General features: G+C 40.4%; 1 protein-coding gene across 1 annotated transcript in view; it reads left to right on the top strand.

Moving 5' to 3' along the window:
* Nucleotides 1–22896, top strand: part of hecw1a (HECT, C2 and WW domain containing E3 ubiquitin protein ligase 1a) — a 78709-nt gene that overhangs the window by 3869 nt on the left and 51944 nt on the right. Inside the window, exons 2-6 of the mRNA XM_073830533.1 lie at nt 666–957; nt 2804–2911; nt 11971–12110; nt 13049–13065; nt 15925–15938. Coding sequence (XP_073686634.1) covers nt 666–957; nt 2804–2911; nt 11971–12110; nt 13049–13065; nt 15925–15938 — 571 coding nt within the window. The remainder of the gene's footprint in view (nt 1–665; nt 958–2803; nt 2912–11970; nt 12111–13048; nt 13066–15924; nt 15939–22896) is intronic.

The raw sequence follows: 22896 nt of genomic DNA, 5'->3' as shown, positions 1-22896 counted from the left end.
TATGTTAGAATGATTTCTGAAGGATCATGTGACACTGAAGACTGGAGTAACAGCTGATAAAATTTCAGCTTTGCATTACAATAAATTATATTTTAAAGTTTATGGGGAAAAAAACAGTTATTTTGAATTGCAATAATATTTCATAACATTACTTTTTTCTTTATATTTAATCAGACTTTTTTAAAAAACATTAAAAATCTTGCTGATCCCAAACTTTTGAGCGGCAGTGTATATGTATACTTTGTTTTATTACAGAAATTAAGCTATACAATTTTGGAGATAAAGTTATTATACACTACAGCAACATACATTATTTTGCATTTTACATTATTTTAATTCATTGAAATAAGTTTTTATAAGTTATATGACAGTTTAATGTAATTTAATTTGAAATGACAACCAAGTTGATTACGCTAAAAAATTTAAAGCGGCAACTGAAGTTTTTTTTTTTTTTTTTTTTTTTTTCACAGTGTAGAAAATTAAGGATTGATGTTAATATAGAGTTCTAGAGATATGAAGTTGCCAAAAAAAAAGGCTATAATAAATGAATTGCAATGGCATTTTAATTCAAGCATTTAACACTATCAGTTCAACTGTAAAGCCACCACGTCAAATAACCCCTCCATTTACATAAAAATGTAAAAGTGATATGACTTTCTCTGCAGAACCTGTACCAGACCAGGTTTCTTGGTCTGGCGGCCATGGCCTCGCCATCACGGAGCTCCCAGAGTCGGCGGAGGTGTAAAGACGGGACGCGCTTCAGCTCGGCTCACCCCGGCGAATGCCTGGCTCTGCCCCGATCCACCAGCGACACAGATCTGGTGTCCTTACAGAGCCGCTCCACCCTGAGCGTCAGCACCTCTCTCTACTGCATCGGCCAATCAGACGACATCCTCATCTGCTGGGACATCAGAGAAGAAGTGGACGCTGGCGACTGGATCGGCATGTACCTCATCGGTGAGAATATTCAATTTGACTTGATTAATAGTTTACTGATATATACGGTATGTCACAAAAGTGAGTACACACTCAAGGGACAATACTATAGAAATGAAACTGGGATATAATTTAGAGTAGTCATTGACTCAATAACTCAATATACAGCCGTTATTGTCAAAATAGCTGGCAACAAAAGTGAGTACACCCTAAGTGAACTTGTCCAAAGTGTCAATATATTGTGTTAGCACCATTGTTATCTAGCACTGCCTTAATCATCCTGGGCATTGTTGCTGGAATCCTCTATAACCTTCACCTTCAGCTTCCTCAGCAAGGCAGTTGTCATCTTGGTGGTGTGTTTGGGATCATTATCATGTTGGAAAACTGCCGTCCGGCCTAATTTCTGGACGGAAGGCATCATGTTCTGCTTCAGAATGTACAGTACATAATGGAATCCATGTTTCTCTCAATGATCTGCAGCTCCCCAGTGCTACCACCACCATGCTGGACTGTAGGCAAGACGCTATTTTTTTGGTCCTCACCAGGGCATCGCCACACATGCTGGACACCATCTGAGCCAAACTAGTTTATCTTATAGTCTCATCAGACCACAGAACATGGTTCCAGCAATGTATGCTCTTGGTTGTCTTCAGCAAACTGTTTGTGGGCTTTCTTGTGAGCCAGCTTCAGAAACTTCCTTCTGGGATGACGCCTATGCAAACCGACTTTTTGCAGTGTGCGGCGTATGGTCTGAGCACTGACAAGCTGACTTTCTACTTCTGCAGCCTTTAAAGCAATGCTGGCAGCACTCATGCATCTGTTTTTTTTTTTATTGTTGTTTTTTGAAGCCAGCTTTTGCACTTGACGCACAGAACCAGTGCGAGGCCTGTTCTGAATGGAACATGTCTTGGAAAACCTCTGTATGACCCTGACCACTGTAGTAACTCGGTTTCGGGATGTTTCTGAACCTCTAATAGCCTTGGCCATCTTTGTGGAAAGCAACAATTCTTATTCTCAAATCCTCAGAGAGTTATTTGCCATGAAATACCATGTTAAACATACAGTGGTCAGTATGAGAGAATTGTACTTAAAGCACCTCATTTAAACTGCTCTAATACAAGATACACAACTTTGTATGGTCCTGTCAAGCAGACAAAAACATAAACATGATGAATAGGACTTTGCATGGATGTGGCTTTGCATGGTCAAACATTTTATTTTTTTTCAATTTAAAAACTTTTGTGAGTGTATATCTCCCAATTCTCACTTTCTTTCTCACAATTGCATCATGTAAACTCACAACTCTGACTTTGTCTTAAAACTGTAAGATATAAACACACAATTGCGAGCTGTGACTTTATATCTCGAAATTGTGAGATATAAACTTGCATATGCGCGTTATAATGTCCAGTTCTGAGGAGGAAAAAAAGACTGATATGTTCACAGAATTGTGAGTTTATTTCACACAATTCTGACTTCAGTCGCAATAACCTTTTTTATTTTTTATTTAATGATGGAAACTGGCTTCCATAGTTTTCAGTGTGAATATCTGTTAAAATGTAATTTATTTTTGTAATCAATGCTGAATTTTCAGCATCGTTACTCCAGCGTTCAGTGTCACATGATACTGATTTGCTGCTTAAGAAATATTTTTGATTATTATTAATGTTGAAAACACTTGTGCTGCACAGTATTTTTGTGGAAAGCATTATAAATTACAAAGGATTGTGCGTATGTAAGATTAAAAAATAATAAATTAATACTTTTATTCAGAAAAAAAAATGGTCAAAAGTGACAGTAACAATTTATAATGTTATAAAAAGATTTCTGTTATTTACCAGTTATTTTCTTTCTGTTTCTTTTATAGATGAGGTTCTGTCAGAAAACTTTCTGGACTATAAGAGTCGTGGCGTGAGCGGCTCTCACAAAGGCCAGATCGTGTGGAGAATCGACGGCAGCTTGTACTTTATGGAGGGTGAGTATTCCTCTTCCTGTTTCATCCTAACCGTTTGTGTCTTTCTTCCATTAATGCGCTTTTACAAAGTTGCCTCTGCATATCGCCGATTCTGCCAAAAAAGGCAATCGTCAGTCCATTTTCACAGCAGCCACAGATGCAGTCGGCAAGTCAGACAGACTTCATCATCTTCAGGATTCAGACCGTTTCAGATGTCGCTGTATTTCTGCAGTCGGCTTATTTTCTGATTGCTGTGAAGTTCCTGTGTGAGGATATTTCTCAGCGTCTGCACATTTTCAAGACTGTCTTCGTCTTTCATCAGGGAATCTTCCACCTCGACTGGCTCATGCTGGTTGGCTGTCAAATCGAACAGCGTGATTTTATAAATCTGTTTTCTCATTCATGCATCTCTTTCCATATCTCAGACCAACCAGATTCAGATTTTCATCTTTTGAAGCTCCTCGCCATCTGCCTCATAATATGTTTTCTCCCACAGCTGCGGCATAAAATGAGATGTTCCGTAGGCATATAGTTCGTTTAAAACTTCAGAACTGAATTCCTAAAACTGAATGTGTGATGAATTTAGCTAGTATTTCATGTTTTGTCATGCATTTTTTATTGCACCCATCGGAGTGTGATGTTCATCTATACTTTTCCTGAAACAATTTCATGTTATTATCATAGCTGTTTGAATGGTATGATGGCATTTTTTAGTGGCACTTAAAAAAACATAGTTCTTGAAATATTATGACTTTAATCTCGTAATCTTAAATATTTCAGGAATAATGTAGAAATTGTTCAGAGAATAAAGTTGAAATATTATGAGAATAAAGTCAAATTGTTCAGAGAGTAAAGTTAAAATATTATGAGAATAAAGTCGAAATTTTAAGAATAAAGTCAAAATGTTTAGAGAATAAAGTTGAAAAATTATAAGAATAAGGTTGAAATTACAAGAACAAAGTCAAAATTTTAAGAATAAAGTCAACATTTTTTGAGAATAAAGTCAAAATTACAAGAATAAAGTGAAAAAAATATGAGAATAAAGTAGAAATGTTTTGAGGATGTTGAAATAAGAAAATAAAGTCAAAATGTTCAGAGTGTAAAGTTAAAATATTATGAGAATAAATTCGAAATTTTAAGAATAAAGTCAACATTTTTTGAGAATAAAAGTCAAAATATTTCCAGAATAATGTAGAAATTGCGAGAATAAAGTCAAAATGTTTAGAGAATAAAGTTGAAAAATTATAAGAATAAGGTTGAAATTACAAAAACAAAGTCAAAATTTTAAGAATAAAGTCAACATTTTTTGAGAATAAAAGTCAAGATATAACCAGAATAAAGTCGAATTTACAAGAATAAAGTGAAAAAAATATTATGAGAATAAAGTAGAAATGTTTTGAGGATAAAGTCAAAATTATGAGAATAAAGACAAATCGTTTTGAGGATGTCGAAATAAGAAAATAAAGTCAAAATATTACAAGAATAGTTGAAATAAGAAAAAAATCTAAATATTTTGAGAATAAAGTCAAAATTATGAAAATAAAGTAAAACTGGATGTGTAATGAATCTAGTATTTATCTGAAGTTTGAATTGAGGTGAAAGACACTAAATATATACTTTGATATTTTGCTGTATAATGCAATATCATTCGAACATTTTAGGAATGAGGCTTAAGTGTCAAAAATACTTTTTGAGGCCACTGCATGCTCAAATGTGAGCTGTTAGGAAAGAAATTGCTTTGCATTATTCAGGTGAAATCAAGCCAGGTGTGGGCCGCACGGGGAAGTAGGCCAGTCGTGACAACTCCATTTTTAGAAAGTGTAGTAACTAAATAAGGAGACATATTTAGCTCAGTAGCTCACCTGGAGGAGCATCTGCACACACACACAGATCTGAAAAACCTGAGACGTTGCATCACTCTGTTGGAGTCATCATACTGTACATGACAACAGCAGATGTAACATATCTAATGCATTGTGTTTTGTGAGCATATGCTACACGCATTTGCAGGATGCCTTGAGAAATGAAACTGAAATATGAAACACACCCTGGGAGATGAGGAATTCTGTTCTCTTGCACATTCACTTTAGCAAGCTGTCAGCTTTCATTGCACCGATCAGAGAGTGATATTCATCTATACTTCCTGAAAAAATTCCAAGTTATTATAATAGCTGTTTAGATGGTATGATGGCACTTTAATGTTCTCGGAATATTAAGACTTTAATCTCGTTAAAAATTGAGAATAACGTCAAAGTGTTTTGAGAATAAAAGTCAAAATATTACCAGAATAAAAGTTGAAATGTTTTTAGAATAAAGTCGAAATTGCAAGAATAAAGTCAAAATTTCAAGAATAAAGTTAAAATTTCAAGAATAAAGTTAAAATTTCGAGAATAAAGTCAAAATTACAAGAATAAAGTCGAAATATTTCAAAAATAATGTAGAAATTACAAGAATAAAGTCAAAATTACAAGAATAAAGTCTAAATTTCGAGAATAAAGTCAAAATTTCAAGAATAAGGTCTACATGTTTCGAGAATTAAGTTAAAATATTACCAGAATAAAGTCTAAATTACGAGAATAGTCAAAATATTTCCAGAATAATGTAGAAATTACAAGTATAGAGTAGAAATTTGTCATAGATCCGTGCAGGTATGACGAGACGGGAGGCAAACTCAAATAAGAAATACTTTTAATGATGATCTTCAAGATGAAACATAGGGAAAAACCACACACGTAACACATAAAATGACCGACAAAGGACTCAACTCAAAGACAGACTTATAAAGGCAAACTAATCAAGAAACACAGGTGATGCAGATAATGATTAACCAAGGACTAAACCAAATGATCACAAACAGACGGGGGGAAGACAGAGGGAGAAACCAAATGACAAACAGTGCAAAACAAAGGCAAAAGACGTGAAGCCTCAGGTGACATGTGACAGTACACCCCCCTCCCGGTAGGCGTGTCTCGCGCCGTAACAATACTACCGGGGAGGGAGGGCGGGCGCCCTGGAGGCTGAAACGGGACTGGAACGTGGTGGTCAGGGAAAGCCTCCAGGGCGGATCCGAGAGCCATGGTGGATAGGGGAGTTCGGGAAGCCATGGCCGGGGAGACAGTTCTGGAGGCCATGGCGGGTCAGGGAGTTCAAGGAGCCATGGCGGGTCAGGGGGCCATGGCTGGACAGACAGTTCAAAGAGCCATGGCGGGTCAGGGGGCCATGGCTGGACAGACAGTTCATAATGCCATGGCGGGTCGGGAAGCCATGGCCGTGCAGACAGTTCAAGGAGCCATGGCGGGTCAGGGAGCCATGGCTGGACAGACAGTTAATAATAACATGGCGGGTTGGGAAGCCATGGCCGTGCAGACAGTTCAAGGAGCCATGGCTGGACAGCCCCCGTGGCCTTGGCCTCAGTCCTCGGCCCGGCCACGTTGGCTAGGGGTATGTAGCCCCCCCCCAAAAAATTTTCTTGGGGAAATTTAGAGGTTCATTCGGAGGGCGCTCTGGAAGGCTGAGTTGGACCAGCGGAGGCTCTGGAAGGCTGGGTTGGACCAGCGAAGTCTCTGGAGGACTGGACGTAACCAGCGAAGGCTCTGGACGGCTGTACAGGACCAGCTGAGGCTCTGGACGGCTGGACGGGATCAGCTGAGACTCTGGACGGCTGGACGGGATCAGCTGAGACTCTGGACGGGATCAGCTGAGACTCTGGAAGACTGGACGGGATCAGTTGAGACTCTGGACAGCAGGACGAGACCAGCTGAGACTCTGGACGGCGCTCTTGAGGAGCGGGCTCTGGACGGCGCTCTTGAGGAGCGGGCTCTGGACGGCGCTCTTGAGGAGCGGGCTCTGGACGGCGCTCTGGAGGAGCGGGCTCTGGACGGCGCTCTGGAGGAGCGGGCTCTGGACGGCGCTCTGGAGGAGCGGGCTCTGGACGGCGCTCTGGAGGAGCGGGCTCTGGACGGCGCTCTTGAGGAGCGGGCTCTGGACGGCGCTCTTGAGGAGCGGGCTCTGGACGGCGCTCTTGAGGAGCGGGCTCTGGACGGCGCTCTGGAGGAGCGGGCTCTGGACGGCGCTCTGGAGGAGCGGGCTCTGGACGGCGCTCTGGAGGAGCGGGCTCTGGACGGCGCTCTGGAGGAGCGGGCTCTGGACGGCGCTCTTGAGGAGCGGGCTCTGGACGGCGCTCTTGAGGAGCGGGCTCTGGACGGCGCTCTTGAGGAGCGGGCTCTGGACGGCGCTCTTGAGGAGCGGGCTCTGGACGGCGCTCTTGAGGAGCGGGCTCTGGACGGCGCTCTTGAGGAGCGGGCTCTGGACGGCGCTCTGGAGGAGCGGGCTCTGGACGGCGCTCTGGAGGAGCGGGCTCTGGACGGCGCTCTGGAGGAGCGGGCTCTGGACGGCGCTCTTGAGGAGCGGGCTCTGGACGGCGCTCTGGAGGAGCGGGCTCTGGACGGCGCTCTTGAGGAGCGGGCTCTGGACGGCGCTCTGGAGGAGCGGGCTCTGGACGGCGCTCTGGAGGAGCGGGCTCTGGACGGCGCTCTGGAGGAGCGGGCTCTGGACGGCGCTCTGGAGGAGCGGGCTCTGGACGGCGCTCTGGAGGAGCGGGCTCTGGACGGCGCTCTGGAGGAGCGGGCTCTGGACGGCGCTCTTGAGGAGCGGGCTCTGGACGGCGCTCTGGAGGAGCGGGCTCTGGACGGCGCTCTTGAGGAGCGGGCTCTGGACGGCGCTCTGGAGGAGCGGGCTCTGGACGGCGCTCTGGAGGAGCGGGCTCTGGACGGCGCTCTGGAGGAGCGGGCTCTGGACGGCGCTCTGGAGGAGCGGGCTCTGGACGGCGCTCTGGAGGAGCGGGCTCTGGACGGCGCTCTGGAGGAGCGGGCTCTGGACGGCGCTCTGGAGGAGCGGGCTCTGGACGGCGCTCTGGAGGAGCGGGCTCTGGACGGCGCTCTGGAGGAGCGGGCTCTGGACGGCGCTCTGGAGGAGCGGGCTCTGGACGGCGCTCTGGAGGAGCGGGCTCTGGACGGCGCTCTTGAGGAGCGGGCTCTGGACGGCGCTCTTGAGGAGCGGGCTCTGGACGGCGCTCTTGAGGAGCGGGCTCTGGACGGCGCTCTGGAGGAGCGGGCTCTGGACGGCGCTCTTGAGGAGCGGGCTCTGGACGGCGCTCTGGAGGAGCGGGCTCTGGACGGCGCTCTTGAGGAGCGGGCTCTGGACGGCGCTCTGGAGGAGCGGGCTCTGGACGGCGCTCTGGAGGAGCGGGCTCTGGACGGCGCTCTGGAGGAGCGGGCTCTGGACGGCGCTCTGGAGGAGCGGGCTCTGGACGGCGCTCTGGAGGAGCGGGCTCTGGACGACCCCAGCGGAGATTCAGGAGGGCTGGGCGTCTCCAGCGGAGGCACTGAAGGAGCTAGCTCTGGGCGAGCGGTCACTGGAGGGCGCTCTGGCGGCGCAGTCACTTGAGGGCGCTCTGGCGGCACAGTCACTTGAGGACTGGGCGGAGCCAGCGAAGATTCAGGAAGGCTGGGTGGAACCAACTGGGTTTCAGGAAGGCTGGACGGGACCAGCGGGGGTTCAGGAAGGCTGGGCGGAACCAGCGGAGATCCAGGAGAGAGGATTGGGGCAGTGAACTCCATAGGAATCGCCATGTCCATCATGTTAATGATCTCCATCTTGTCCGGAGACTCGGGTTTGGCAGTCATTTTGGCTGGGAACTCAGGAATTAAGGCCATCTCGGCCAGGAACTCAGGAATTATGGCCATCTCGGCCGGGAAATCAGGAACAGCGGCCATCTTGGCCGGGAAATCAGGAACAGCGGCCATCTTGGCCGGGAAATCAGGAACAGCGGCCATTTCGGTCAGGAACTCAGGAACAGCGGCCATCGTGACCGGGAAATCAGGAACATCGGCCATCTTGGCCGGGAAATTAGGAATTGTGGCCATCTTGACAGGGAAATCAGGAACTGTGGCCATTTCGGTCAGGAACTCAGGAACAGTGGCCATCGTGACCGGGAAATCAGGAACATCGGCCATCTTGGCCGGGAAATTAGGAATTGTGGCCATCTTGACAGGGGAATCAGGAACTTCGGCCATCTCGGCCGGGAAATCAGGAATTGCGGTCACCTCGACCGGGAGATCAGGAACGGTGGCCATCTTGCATACAGTCGGTGGCGTTGCAGCCGTCTTGTGTGCAAACTCGGGCATTGCAGCCATCTTGCGTTCAGACTTGGGCATTGCAGCCATCTTGTGTGCAGATTTGAGCGGTGCAGCCATTTTGCATGCAGACTCGGGCATAGCAGCCATCTTGCGTGCAGATTTGGGCGATGCAGCCTTTGCGGCCACCGGCGGTACTGGGCTGAGTGAGACTATGGAGCTTAGGAGTAGGACAGGGCGCGGCAGGTGGTCTGAGCAGTTGGCGAGGCACATGGAGACCGCCGACTTTGGATGAGCTGGCGCGACGCGACGTGCATCTGAGGGGACTGGACAAGGATCAGGACCAATTTCGGCGAGCTCAAAGTTAGAGCCGTTCAAAAGAAGAATGACGTTGACATATTCAATAAACGGAAGATCCTGAACGGATATATCGCTACAGATAATATCCTTGTCCAGCCCCAACAGAAACACGACGCTGATTGAAGCATCGGGCCAGCTAATCAGATGGTATAGCTCGGCAAAATCAGCCACATACCTCTCCAACTCCCGACCACCCTGACGCAAACTCCACAGCCGCTCATCAGCCGTCATGTTAAGGTCGGTCATTCTGTCATAGATCCGTGCAGGTATGACGAGACGGGAGGCAAACTCAAATAAGAAATACTTTTAATGATGATCTTCAAGATGAAACATAGGGAAAAACCACACACGTAACACATAAAATGACCGACAAAGGACTCAACTCAAAGACAGACTTATAAAGGCAAACTAATCAAGAAACACAGGTGATACAGATAATGATTAACCAAGGACTAAACCAAATGATCACAAACAGACGGGGGGAAGACAGAGGGAGAAACCAAATGACAAACAGTGCAAAACAAAGGCAAAAGACGTGAAGCCTCAGGTGACATGTGACAAAATTATGAGAATAAAGTCTAAATGTTTTGAGAATAAAGTCGAAATTACAAGAATAATGTCAAAATTTTAAGAATAAAGTTGAAATTTCGAAAATAAAGTTTTAATGTTTCGAGAATAAAGTCAAAATATTACCAAAATGAAATTGGAATTACAAGAATATTTCGAGAATAAAGTCAAATTATTATGAGAATAAAGTAAATATGTTCATATGAAGTTGAAATATAGCCAAAATATTACGAGAATAGTAGAAATTATTAAAAATATATTTTTATTAAGTTATTCTCGTAATTTTGACTTTATTCTCAAAAAATTTAAACTTTATTCTCATAATTCCGGCTTTATCTAAATATTTTGACATTATTCTCGTCATTTTTACTATATTCTCGAAATATTTCAACTTTATTCTCATAATTCAGTTATTATTCTCTAAATATTTTGACATTATTCTTGTCATTTTGACTATATTCTCAAAATATTACAATTTTAATCTTATTTTTTTTTTTACATGGCACTAAAACGCCATTGTAGGATGGTGATGGGAATTCTATGATGACTTTTTTGGACATGTACTTTGTTTATACCTGTCATGATCGGGGCTGTGGGTCTCCCCTCAGCCTCCTGAGGTCGCTGTTCACACTGCACTTTCGGATTGCATTCACCTGTCTTTGTCATTTGCACTGATTACACTCACATCTGTTCACAATTATCATTTGGACTATAAGAACTCTTCCTGCTCACTCTGGATTCAGGTCTGCATTGTCTTTTGTCCTCTGTGTATTTTTGTGTTCCAGTTCTACTCATGACCTTGCTCTTGTTTTGTTCAGTTTATGTTTGAGTTTATGTTGAGTCTGCCGTGTTGGCTTTTTGGTTTTGTTTTGTTTGTTATTATTTTCATTAAAGAAACTACTTACCTGCATTTGGACCCAGACCCCTCTATCAAACGTGACAATACCATTGTATTATTTAAAGCAATTTGGATTATCATTGACATACCGTAGAACATTAATATGATAAGCTTTTTATACCACAACATTTAATTTTTCCTTTTTTTTTAAATGTTTTTGGAAGTAGTCTGTTTTGCTCATAAAGGCTGCTTTTTTAATTAAAAAAATAGAGTACAAATAGTGAAATCTTATTATAATTTAAAATAGCTGCCTAATGTATAAATCTATGTTAAAATGTCATTTATTTCTGTGATCAAAGCTGAATTTTCAGCATTACTCCAGTCTTCAGTGTCACATGATCCTTCAGAAATCATTCTAATGTGCTGATTTGCTGCTCAACAAACATTTTTGATTATTATCAATGTTGAAAACAGTTGTGCTTCCCAATATTTTTGTGGAAACTGTCATACATTTTATTTTTTGGGATTCACAGATGAATAGAAAGTTCAAAAGAACAGCTTTTATTTGAAATAGAAATCTTTTGTAACATTACAAAGTCTTTACTGTTACTTTTGATCAATTTAATGCAGCGTTTCCCGTTTCTCATAAAAAACTTGATTTGTTGAAGACCAACTTGCAACACCCAAAACACAAAGACGAAGACAATGAAAATGCGCAAATGCTGAGAAATATCCTCACACAGGAACTTCACAGAAATCAGAAAATAAGCCGACTGCAGAAATACAGCACCATCTGAAACGGGTTGAATCCTGAAGATGATCAAGTCTGTCTGACTGGCTCTGAAATTGGTCTGTCGATTGCCTTTTTAGGCAACATCAGCAATATGCAGAGGATTAGATCAAACAACATGCCAAAAATCATTTTTAATATCTTATCAACTATGTCTAGTTGTGGCGCCTTAGCAGCCACTCTTATTGTGTGCTCTGTACACCTTTACTGAAGAAAATGTATTTCTTAATTATTTTTCAGATGTTATTTTGATGTTTATGTAATTATTATAGCAACACCAACTCAGCTTTCCATTTCTGTGCTAAGTTTGAGAGAATGAGGAGATTTTCAGCTGGTTTTCCTCCTCAGGAGTTTGTAAGTCATTCTGGTCTTCTCTTTCTCCCTTGCACAGCTGAGACGAAGGTTTGCTTCAAATATTATCATGGTTTGAGTGGAGCGCTCCGAGCCACGACGCCCAGCGTGACGGTGCGAAACCCCGCTGCCAATGTGAGTAAACACACACATCCACAGATACACACACACAGTTTTAGTGTTTGTGGTTAAATCCTTTGTGACACATGAGGTCATGCGGGTCAGGAGGGGTCAGCTGACCTCATGACAGCTGGCAGGATGTCCATGTAAACGCAGCATTAAACAAACCCCTCCTGCATGTCTGGTGTCAGTGATGATGAACTGGCTCTAGACGAGGAGGATGTGATGCTGAAATACTACAGAGTGCAGAGGTTATGAACAAGCTCTGGACTGATGCTTTTAACTATGAAACCGTTTTATGGTTGGCTAAAGATGTTAGTGAAGTGACAGTTTGGGTTTAGTGCATAATTTGTCTTTATCAATGTGCATTTGATGCCTTAGATTATTTATTGAACAAAGAATATGTTCTATTATCATTCAAAAGTCTGTGCTACTCACCCCCTTGTTATCCAAGATGTTCACGTCTTTCTTTCTTCAGTCGTAAATAAGTTGTTTTTTGACGAAAACGTTTCAGGATTTCTCTCCATATAGTGGACTTCTATGGTGCCTGCGAGTTTGAACTTCCAAAATGCAGCTTAAATGCAACTTCAAATGTCTCTAAATGATCCCAGCCGAGGAAGAATGGTCTTATCTAGTGAAACGACCGGTTATTTTATTTTGTTTTTTTACAATTTATATACTTTTAACCATAAATGCTCGTCTTATCTCTTCAATGTGCATGAGTATTTTGTGCATCTCTGGTTCAAGACAGATTGGGTATGTCGAAAAATTTCAAATTTTCTCCCTCAGCTTCAAAAATAATTTCGCTACATCGCTGCAGAAGTACCGACCCAGTGTTTGCAAAGTGAACATGCAAAGAAAATAAAACACCCTTTACAAAAAAAAATTAAAACAACGATGTAGGATGATTTTGAAGTTGAGGAATTAAATGAGATGGGAGTTTTTCGACATACCCTAACTGTCTTGAACTGGAATACACAGAGTTCATGCAGAGCTAGACAAGACGAGTATTGAGGTTAAAAAGTATATGCATTGTGAATTTTATTTTAGAAATGAACTGTTCGTTTTGCTAGATAAGACCCTTCTTCCTCGGCTGGGATCATTTAGAGTCCTTTGAAGCTGCATTTAAACTGCATTTTGGAAGTTCAAACTCGGGACACCATAGCGGTCCACTATATGGAGAGAAATCCTGAAATGTTTGCCTTTTTTTCTTCTGTACGACTGAAGAAAAAAAGACATGAACATCTTGAATGACAAGAGAGTGAGAACATTATCTGTACATTTTTGTTCTGGAAGTGAACTTCTCCTTTAATATTGTAAAAGAGGTCACTTATACTCACCAAGGCTGCATTTATTAAATTAAAAATACAGTAAAAATTATGAAATATTATTGGAATTTAAAATAACCACTTTCTATGTGAATATATTGTGAAATGTAATTTATTTCTGTGACATAAAGCTGCATTTTCAGCATCATTACTCCAGTCTTCAGTGTCACATGATCATTCAGAAATCATTCTAATATGCTGATTTGCTGAGCAAGAAACATTTCTGATTATTAGCAATGTTGAAAGCTCAAAAGAACAGCATTTATTTGAAATAGAAATCTTTTTTAACAATATACATGTCTTTACTATCACTTTTTATCAATACATACTGTCTCAAACTTCTGAATGGTAGTGAACATATAAATAAAAAAATGGATAGTAACTCGTTTTATTAGGTAAAATATATAGATTTTTTTTTATGTAAGTAAGTTTTAAGAGTCAGATCCAAGTGCTTCAGTTTGTGCTAGTTTGCATTTTAATGTTTTTTGAAAATTATTTCATTCAACTATTTTAGATGTTTTACCAGTGCTCAATTATATTTCAGAAGCTCTTAAAAGCATAAAAGCAAGCATTTTTGCCAGTTTTTTTTCCTCTAATTTTGTGCAAAGTAATTAGTCACATGGCTTTTACAGCTGGAGCAGATGTCTTAAAGAAAAAAGTTAACTTCGAGAAAAAAAAAATTACATATAATTTACTCACCCCCTTGTCATCCAAGATGTTCATGTCTTTCTTTCTTCAGTTGTAAAGAAATTATGATTTTTGAGGCAAACATTTTAGGATTTCTCTCCATATAGTGGACTTCTGTGAGTTTGAACTTCCAAAATGCAGCTTCAAAGGACTCTAAACAATCCCAGCCGAGGAAGAAGGGTCTTATATAGCAAAATGATCAGTTATTTTCTAAAAAAAAAATAAAAAATGGTTTATATACTTTTAAACCTCAAATGCTTATCTTGGCGATGTAGGGCGATTTTGAGGTTGGAAGTAAAATGAGATGGGAGCTTTTTGACATACACTAACTGGAATACACAGAGTTTATGCAGAGCTAGACAAGACAAGCATTTAAGGTTGAAAAGTATATAAATTGTACATTTTTTTTAGAAATTAGAAACCCTTATTCCTCAGCTGGGAGCACCATTGAACTCGTGGGCACCATTGAAGTCCACTATATGGAAAGAAATCTTGAAATGTGTTCTTCAGAAAGCATAATTTCTTTACAACTGAAGAAAGAAAGACATGAACTTCTTGGATGACAAGGGGGTGACTAAGTTATCTGTACATTTTTGATCTGGAAGTGAACTTCCCCTTTAAAAAGTTATTAAGCTATGAACATAGACAGCATATCTGAAAAATACCACATGTTCATGTTTTAAGAAAATGCAGGGTTTTCCACTGCAACTAGAACTACTGGATAAAATAAAAAAATAAAAACTTTTGGACCTCTTATCTTCCATTCTAGCCGTTTATAGACACATAGCGCAGTTTGCCCTTCTCTCGGCATTCATAAATTAGATTAAGATGTTGAATGGATTAAAGGTCATTCCACCCAAGTACAAAAGACAATCATTAGGCAATAAGCTCTTTGTATTTGATCAAATAACTCCGTGACCTTACACCGTGTGGACGGATCGATGAGACACAACGCAGATGTGCATTCGTTCCTAGAGATCCCGTGTGAAGATCAGCTGCGAATAATCACGACTTTCAGCATAAGCACTCCTAAATAACCCTTTGTTAGCACTAAGCCAAAGCTAGAGATTGAGTTTCCGCAGCCCCGCTGCCTTTGTGCTGGCGTGGCCTCCAGAAATGCTGAGAGCCAGAAAACTTGATCTCAACACCAGTGCCCTTTCTCGGGCGTGCTGTTTAAAAATAACCTCGGCGGAAGCAGGGGCGGAAAAGCCTGGGATCAGGTACGGCGGATGGGATAGCGAGGAAGAGCTCCGGACACACTGATGGATGGCAAAGCGAGGCTGAGTGCTCTTCATGGACGTGCTCCTTTAGTCAGGGCTCTGATTCTGAATTATCGCGCGGGGCGAGCTGAGCGCGGACTGATGTCGCCCGGTCGGACCGCGAGGTGGAAGAGGGAGGATGCTCTCACCTGGATACCTGGCTGTGTCAAGGTAGCTGGCATTGTTGTTTTTGATAGAATAGGAAACTTCTAGAGCTGCTTGTAGGGCGTAATGCCAAGAGTTGTTTTGCTGTGATTTTGTGATTATGAATGTTCTGCTTGACATTGCTGGAAACACTTGAGACGATTGCAAGTGAGATTTCTGCCTGCTGCAGTCGAGCTGTTTACTTGGCTTTCATTTTTGCCTCGTTTCTGCATATTTGCATATATTCAGCAGTTTTATCCTTGAATGCTTTTAATTGGTCAGCACTCCAATTTAGACCTCTTAACACACCTGCAGCCATTTGCAGCTAATACTGATCATACAAAAGTAATATTATAGCTTTCTATGACTTAAAGTGTTTGTTGTACACTTCCCTGTTGAAAAAAAAAACTGCATAGGCTGGTTAGGTAGGTTTTGACGCTGGGATGCTGGTTTAAGCTGGTCTTTTGCTGGTTTATAAAAAACAGCAAATAACCAGTGTTGGTGAAAGTTACTTTTAAAAGTAATGCATTACAATATTGAGTTACTTCCTAAAAAAGAAACTAATTATGTTACTTTTTTACTTTTTATGGAAAGTAATGCGTTACGTTACTTTTGCGTTACTTAAAATCCCCCTTTCAGAATCTGCTAAATGTTAATTACTTTACCAAAATAAGAGGAATCATATATGTTATTGTTTATTTAGTACTGATCTGAACAAGATATTTCACATAAAAGACGTTTACATATAGTAAAGAAAATAACAGTTGAATTTATTAAAATTCTGTTCAAAAGTTTACATCCCCTTGATTCTTAATACATACTGTGTTGTTACCTGAATGATCCACAGCTGTGTTTTTTTGTTTAGTGATAGTTGTTCATGAGTCCCTTGTTTGTCCTGAACAGTTAAACTGTCTGCTGTTCTTCAGAAAAATCCTTCAGGTCCCACAAATTCATTGTTTTTTGTGTATTTGAACCCTTTCCAACAATGATTGTATGATTTTGAGATCCATCTTTTCACACTGAGGACAACTGAGGGACTCATATGCAACTATTTAACACTCACTGATGCTCCAGAAGGAAAAAAACATGCATTAAGAGCCGGGGGTGAAAACTTTTGAACAGAATGGAGATGTGTACATTTATCTTATTTTGCCTAAATATCTTTTTTTTTTTTTTTCATTTAATACTGTGAAAACTTTTTGAATTTGAAGACCAGGGTAAAAGTAACAAAAACATAATGTAACACATTACCTTCCATAAAAAGTAACTAAGTAACACAATTAGTTACTTTTTTAGGGAATAGTGCAATATTGTAATGCATTACTTTTTTAAAGTAACTTTTATCAACACTAATAAACATTATAGTTTTTTAAAATGATTATTTTTGTATAATAATAATATTGTTGTTCATTGTAACCAAACTACTCAAATGAACTGGAATCATTTGGCAAAGTACTTGCATATTTTAAGGATGGAAGTCTAAAGTCATTCTAAACATTTTCTGTATTTGCTCAGTGACATAATGTTTAATAGTCCAGCTGTGTGATTTCATGGCCCTAGCATCTGTTAACCTGTCATCCAGACAGACTCCAGTCAGTGTTTCTACAGCTCTTTTGGGATTTTGTGTAGTTTGGGAGCAATGCAGGTGTGTAGCTTCATGATTTTGAAGGTTATCAACTCACTGACCTTTTAACCGTCAAAGAGAGACCTTTCCAAGTCAGGACGTCTTCTCTGCATTCGGCCGCTTGTCATTGGGTCTCCTTAGCTGGAACAGGACAGACAGCAGATTGCTGTGCTATTGTTCACTTTGTCCTTTCGTATCAAATGACTTTGTGGATGTAGTCAGCAGAACGACGCTGCTCCTCAGCCAGCCAGGTGGAAGCTGTCACGTCAAACCGATGCAGATGAAAGAGAGTTTTGGGTTTATGTTTGGATGTGAACAGAGAACAGTGTAGTTCAGTCAGACATGATGGATGGTCGAGCGCCTTCTAAATAGTTTGTTTTGTGCATACGCTGTAATTTCAGAGTAACGCAATATGTGCGAGTCGAGTGAAAAGAACTCTTTCGGGAGTCTGAATAAAAATAGCTTCCGTGGTCATGTTTTTTGATGAAGTTTTTGCCTTTGTTTTTTCAAGTCAATGTGTGTGTAGCTGTAGATGATGTCATTTTTTTGCTGTAATTTATATTTCCCTGATTTGTATGACAATTTTATATGCTTTATATGAAATATGTGACCCTGGAACACAGAACCAGTCTTAAGTTGCATGTGTATATTGTAGCAATATCCAACAATATGACCAATTTTTCTTTTATGCCAAAAATCATTAGGATATTAAGTAAAGATCATGTTCCATGAAGATATTTTGTAAATTTCCTATCGTGCATCAAAACTTAATTTTTGATTAGTAATATGCATTGCCAAAAACTTCATTTGGACAACTTTAAAAGCGATTTTCTCCCTCAGATTGCAGATTTTTAAATAGTTGTATCTTGCCAAATATTGTTCTATTCTAACAAACCATACACCAATGGAAAGCTTGTTTCAGCTTTCAGATGATGTATAAATCTCAATTTAAAAAAATTGACCCTTATGCCTGGTTTTGTGGTCCAGGGTCACATATTTCATGCAAAAAGCAAGACAGTGGAGAAAAAGATGACAAAGGTCTGAACACTAGGACAAATCTTATGCACAAATATAAACATGCATTGTAATGAGCATCAATATTTACAAATAGTTTACAAAAACATTTTAATATATACTGTAAAATGATTGTAAGTTTAACTATAAAGACTGTAAACTGCTACAGTAAAACCTGTTTGTTGGATAACGGGTGATTTTAAACTGTAATATTTACTGGTTGTTTTGTAAAAACATTTTTGCTGTATTAACCACAGCATATTTTTACTGTGTATTTTATATGCTTTATATTAAATATGTGACCCTGGACCACAAAACCAGTCTTAAGTAGCACAAGTATATTTGTAGCAATAGTCAAAAATACATTGTATGGGTCAAAATTATCGATTTTCCTTTTTAAAAATCATTAGGATATTAAGTAAAGATCATGTTCCATTAAGATATTTAGTAAATTTCGTACCGTAAATATATCAAAACTTAATTTTTGATTAGTAATATGCATTGCCAAGATCAACTTTAAAAGCGATTTTCTCAATATTTAGACTTTTTTGCACCCTCAGATTCCAGTTTTTCAAATAGTTGGATCAAATAATGGGGGAAAAGGTCTGAACACTAGGACAAATCTTAATCATTTCAAAAGACATGCACCAATATAAACATGCATAGTAATGAGCATCAGTATTTTCAACATTTACTTTTTAATATACACTGTAAAATGATTGTAAGTTTAACTATAAAGACTGTAAACTGCTACAGAAAAACCTGTTTGTTGGATAACGGGTGCTTTTAAACTGTAAAATTTACTGGTTGTTTTGTAAATATGTTTACATTTTTGCTGCATTTTACAGAAATATTATGGTAACAACTGCCAGTCTTTTTTTTTTTTTTTAAGTGACAGAATTAGTTTTTTTTAGGCAGTACACCTTGGCGTTTATCACTATTTTATGCATGTTTATCTTGTTTTTTGTACTCTTATTATTTTACATTGATTTGATTAATACATGACTGACTCGTGTGTACAGAACTTTGGTCAACGAAAGTTGTTTTAAATGTGCTTTAGAAATAAACTTGAACTTGAACTTGAAATAAGGACTGCCCGATGGCCCGGGGCCGGCATGCGAGACGCTCGGGACAGTAGACAGGACACGTTAACTTGCCTGCGACTGTTTGTTAATTGCATGCGCAAATACAGTCTAATGGTGTGTTCACACCGAACACCAAGCGAATATGCGCATCGCGTCACTCGCTCTAGTTTATTCGCAGGATGTTTTTCCCGTCACTCGCGCGAATAACAACAAGGCACGATCGACCATGGCGGAGATAAATACGATCGCTGCTTTGTACTTGTTGTGTACAGTCGTGGCCAAAAGTTTTGAGAATGACACAAATATTAGTTTTCACAAAGTTTGCTGCTAAACTGCTTTTAGATCTTTGTTTCAGTTGTTTCTGTGATGTACTGAAATATAATTACAAGCACTTCATACGTTTCAAAGGCTTTTATCGACAATTACATGACATTTATGCAAAGAGTCAGTATTTGCAGTGTTGGCCCTTCTTTTTCAGGACCTCTGCAATTCGACTGGACATGCTCTCAATCAACTTCTGGGCCAAATCCTGACTGATAGCAACCCATTCTTTCATAATCACTTCTTGGAGTTTGTCAGAATTAGTGGGTTTTTGTTTGTCCACCCGCCTCTTGAGGATTGACCACAAGTTTTAAGATCTGGGGAGTTTCCAGGCCATGGACCCAAAATGTCAATGCTTGGTCCCCGAGCCACTTAGTTATCACTTTTGCCTTATGGCACGGTGCTCCATCGTGCTGAAAAATGCATTGTTCTTCACCAAACTGTTGTTGGATTGTTGGAAGAAGTTGCTGTTGGAGGGTGTTTTGGTACCATTCTTTATTCATGGCTGTGTTTTTGGGCAAAATTGTGAGTGAGCCCACTCCCTTGGATGAGAAGCAACCCCACACATGAATGGTCTCAGGATGCTTTACTGTTGGCATGACACAGGACTGATGGTAGCGCTCACCTTTTCTTCTCCGGACAAGCCTTTTTCCAGATGCCCCAAACAATCGGAAAGAGGCTTCATCGGAGAATATGACTTTGCCCCAGTCCTCAGCAGTCCATTCGCCATACTTTCTGCAGAAGATCAATCTGTCCCTGATGTTTTTTTTGGAGAGAAGTGGCTTCTTTGCTGCCCTTCTTGACACCAGGCCATCTTCCAAAAGTCTTGGCCTCACTGTGTGTTCAGATGCGCTCACACCTGCCTGCTGCCATTCCTGAGCAAGCTCTGCACTGGTGGCACTCCGATCCCGCAGCTCAATCCTCTTTAGGAGACCATCCTGGCGCTTGCTGGACTTTCTTGGACGCCCTGAAGCCTTCTTAACAATGCAGTGGAAAGTTTTTTTTCGGGATTACGTTTATTTTCATGGCAAAGAAGGACTATGCAATTCATCTGATCACTCTTCATAACATTCTGGACTATATGCAAATTGCTATTATAAAAACTTAAGCAGCAACTTTTCCAATTTCCAATATTTATGTAATTCTCAAAACTTTTGGCCACGACTGTAAGTCCTAAATACACCGGAAAGCCAAACGCCAACGTGTCTGGGTTCACAGCACAGTAATGCATCACAGACATATCTCACGAATCCTTCTATAAACAAAGTGTAGAGAGAGTGTAAATAAGAGATTGATCGTGCGGTACAGAGAGTGTCGGTGATTATAATAGTGCTTTGTGATATCGCAAACTAAGATGAGTGACAGCTTATAATATTTTTTATGGGAGTTTGTAAATGAGATATTGACCTGATACAGCAGTTAAATAAACAAGTTATTATTAAGTGACTTACATTGTCTGACTACAATTTTGCTCGTTTCGTCGTCAAAAGTCACACCGCTGTGTTTGAATGTGGAGGAGCAACGGCTCTGCGCATCTACATTCAAACACAGCGGTGTTTCGTTTATCAGCGAACGTGGGTTTTCAAACGAATCTAGTGAAATGATTCAATTTCCCATTCATAAAGAGAGTCACTTGCTTTATTCCTGAATGAACCATGCGTTCGAACGAATCAAATGAATGATACGATTCAGTAATTTCAGTTTCTTGCCGCCACCTGCTGGCAGATCCTTTCAGTTATTGAAATCTTAAATACTTCTGTATTGAAAATTGTATATTTAAAACATTAATCTCAACATGAATTTAAGAATTTGATTGCACTCATGGCACCTGAGCCTCATTTTCATGGACGACACTGTAAAAATGAAGACAGAAACCTTGCTGATCATTAAACTGTTACTAGCACTACCTCTTTCTTGTGAAAGGAGTTTTAGTTCAATGAAGCAAATAAAAAATGACTGGAGAAGCAACCTCTCAGTGGATTCACTCCACAAACTTTTATTCATCAGCATTGAAGGGCCTGAGTTGGACCGTTTCAATGGCCAGAAGGTAGTTGAAAGGTGGCACTCTCAGACAGAAAGGGCTCTGAGAGTATTGCTCTAGAACAGAGACAATATTTGGGATCTTCTGATCAAGACCAGAAACAATTCATCACAATAACACTTTTAACATAAATTCTGCTTAATAACACTCTGTTTACTAATATTGTTTAAATTTTCTTCTTTGCAACAACATTCCTTTAATAGGAGTCCTCCATTTATGTATAGTTAACTGCTGATCTGGGACCATCGATCTGGACAGACTGTTGTGCATCAATATAGTCACATCACAATTATAATTTCTTAAATTGTCAATTGTATTTAAAGAAAAGTTATACTGAATAAAAAGTGTATGTATAGTTATTTTTGGCTCTTGACACATTATTTAAAATATGTGGCTAAGAAATAACTATTAATTTTTTTTTTTTTTTTTTTTTGGCGGGGCCATTAGAAAAAATCCTTAGCATTGAACCCTGTAAGTAAAGATATTTTGTAAATGTCCTAGCGTAAATATATTAAAACTTAATTTTTGATTAGTAATATACATTGCCAAGAACTTCATTTGGACAACTTTAAAAGAGATTTTCTCAATATTTGGATTTTTTTGCATCCTCAGATTCCAGATTTTTCCAAATAGTTGTATCTCGGCCAAATATTGTCCTAACTATACATCAATGGAAAGCGTATTTATTCAATTTTAATCACTGGTTATCACTGGTTTTGTGGTCCAGAGTCACAAATATGTTAATGTGTTATTGTGCAATGCAGAAGTAAGCTATTTTCTTTAAATGTACAAGACTTCTGATTCATTAGCCATAAATGACTAGAAGAATAACGAAGTGTAAGTAAATAGTAAAAATGTTGGCGCTACAAATCAGTGTGTTGATTTTTACTGCAATGCATTAAAATAATATAAGAAATTCTAGGTTGCAATATCAAGCAGCTCAAATAGCTAGAAGTGCATGAAAGCAGAAGCCTCGCACATGGTTCTGAATGTTGTACATCAGGTGTAAATGAGTTCTTCAGCGCTGACTCACTGTCCCACTGCTCTCATGTCCTCTCACGCGTCACACAGACATTAGGATTCCTTCAGCGTTTGGCAGCCTCTCTCTTTCTCTCAGCTGTTCTACTGTTCATTGGCTCTTAAATCTTCAGCGTCACTCTCACGTGCAGCACTCACACACACACACTCACACACACACACACACACACACACACACACACACACACACACACACACACAAACACACACACATAATCAGTCTCCTGTCAGCAGTGTTCATGTATTCTGATGACTGTGCAGCATCATGGATGCGGTTCGCTGCTCTCACACCGGGACTGATGAAT

The sequence above is a fragment of the Garra rufa genome, chromosome 24, assembly GCF_049309525.1.
Source record: "Garra rufa chromosome 24, GarRuf1.0, whole genome shotgun sequence".
Taxonomy (NCBI): domain Eukaryota; kingdom Metazoa; phylum Chordata; class Actinopteri; order Cypriniformes; family Cyprinidae; genus Garra; species Garra rufa.
The sequence above is the reverse complement of the archived record's forward strand: the minus strand, read 5'-3'. Positions and strand labels throughout refer to the sequence as shown.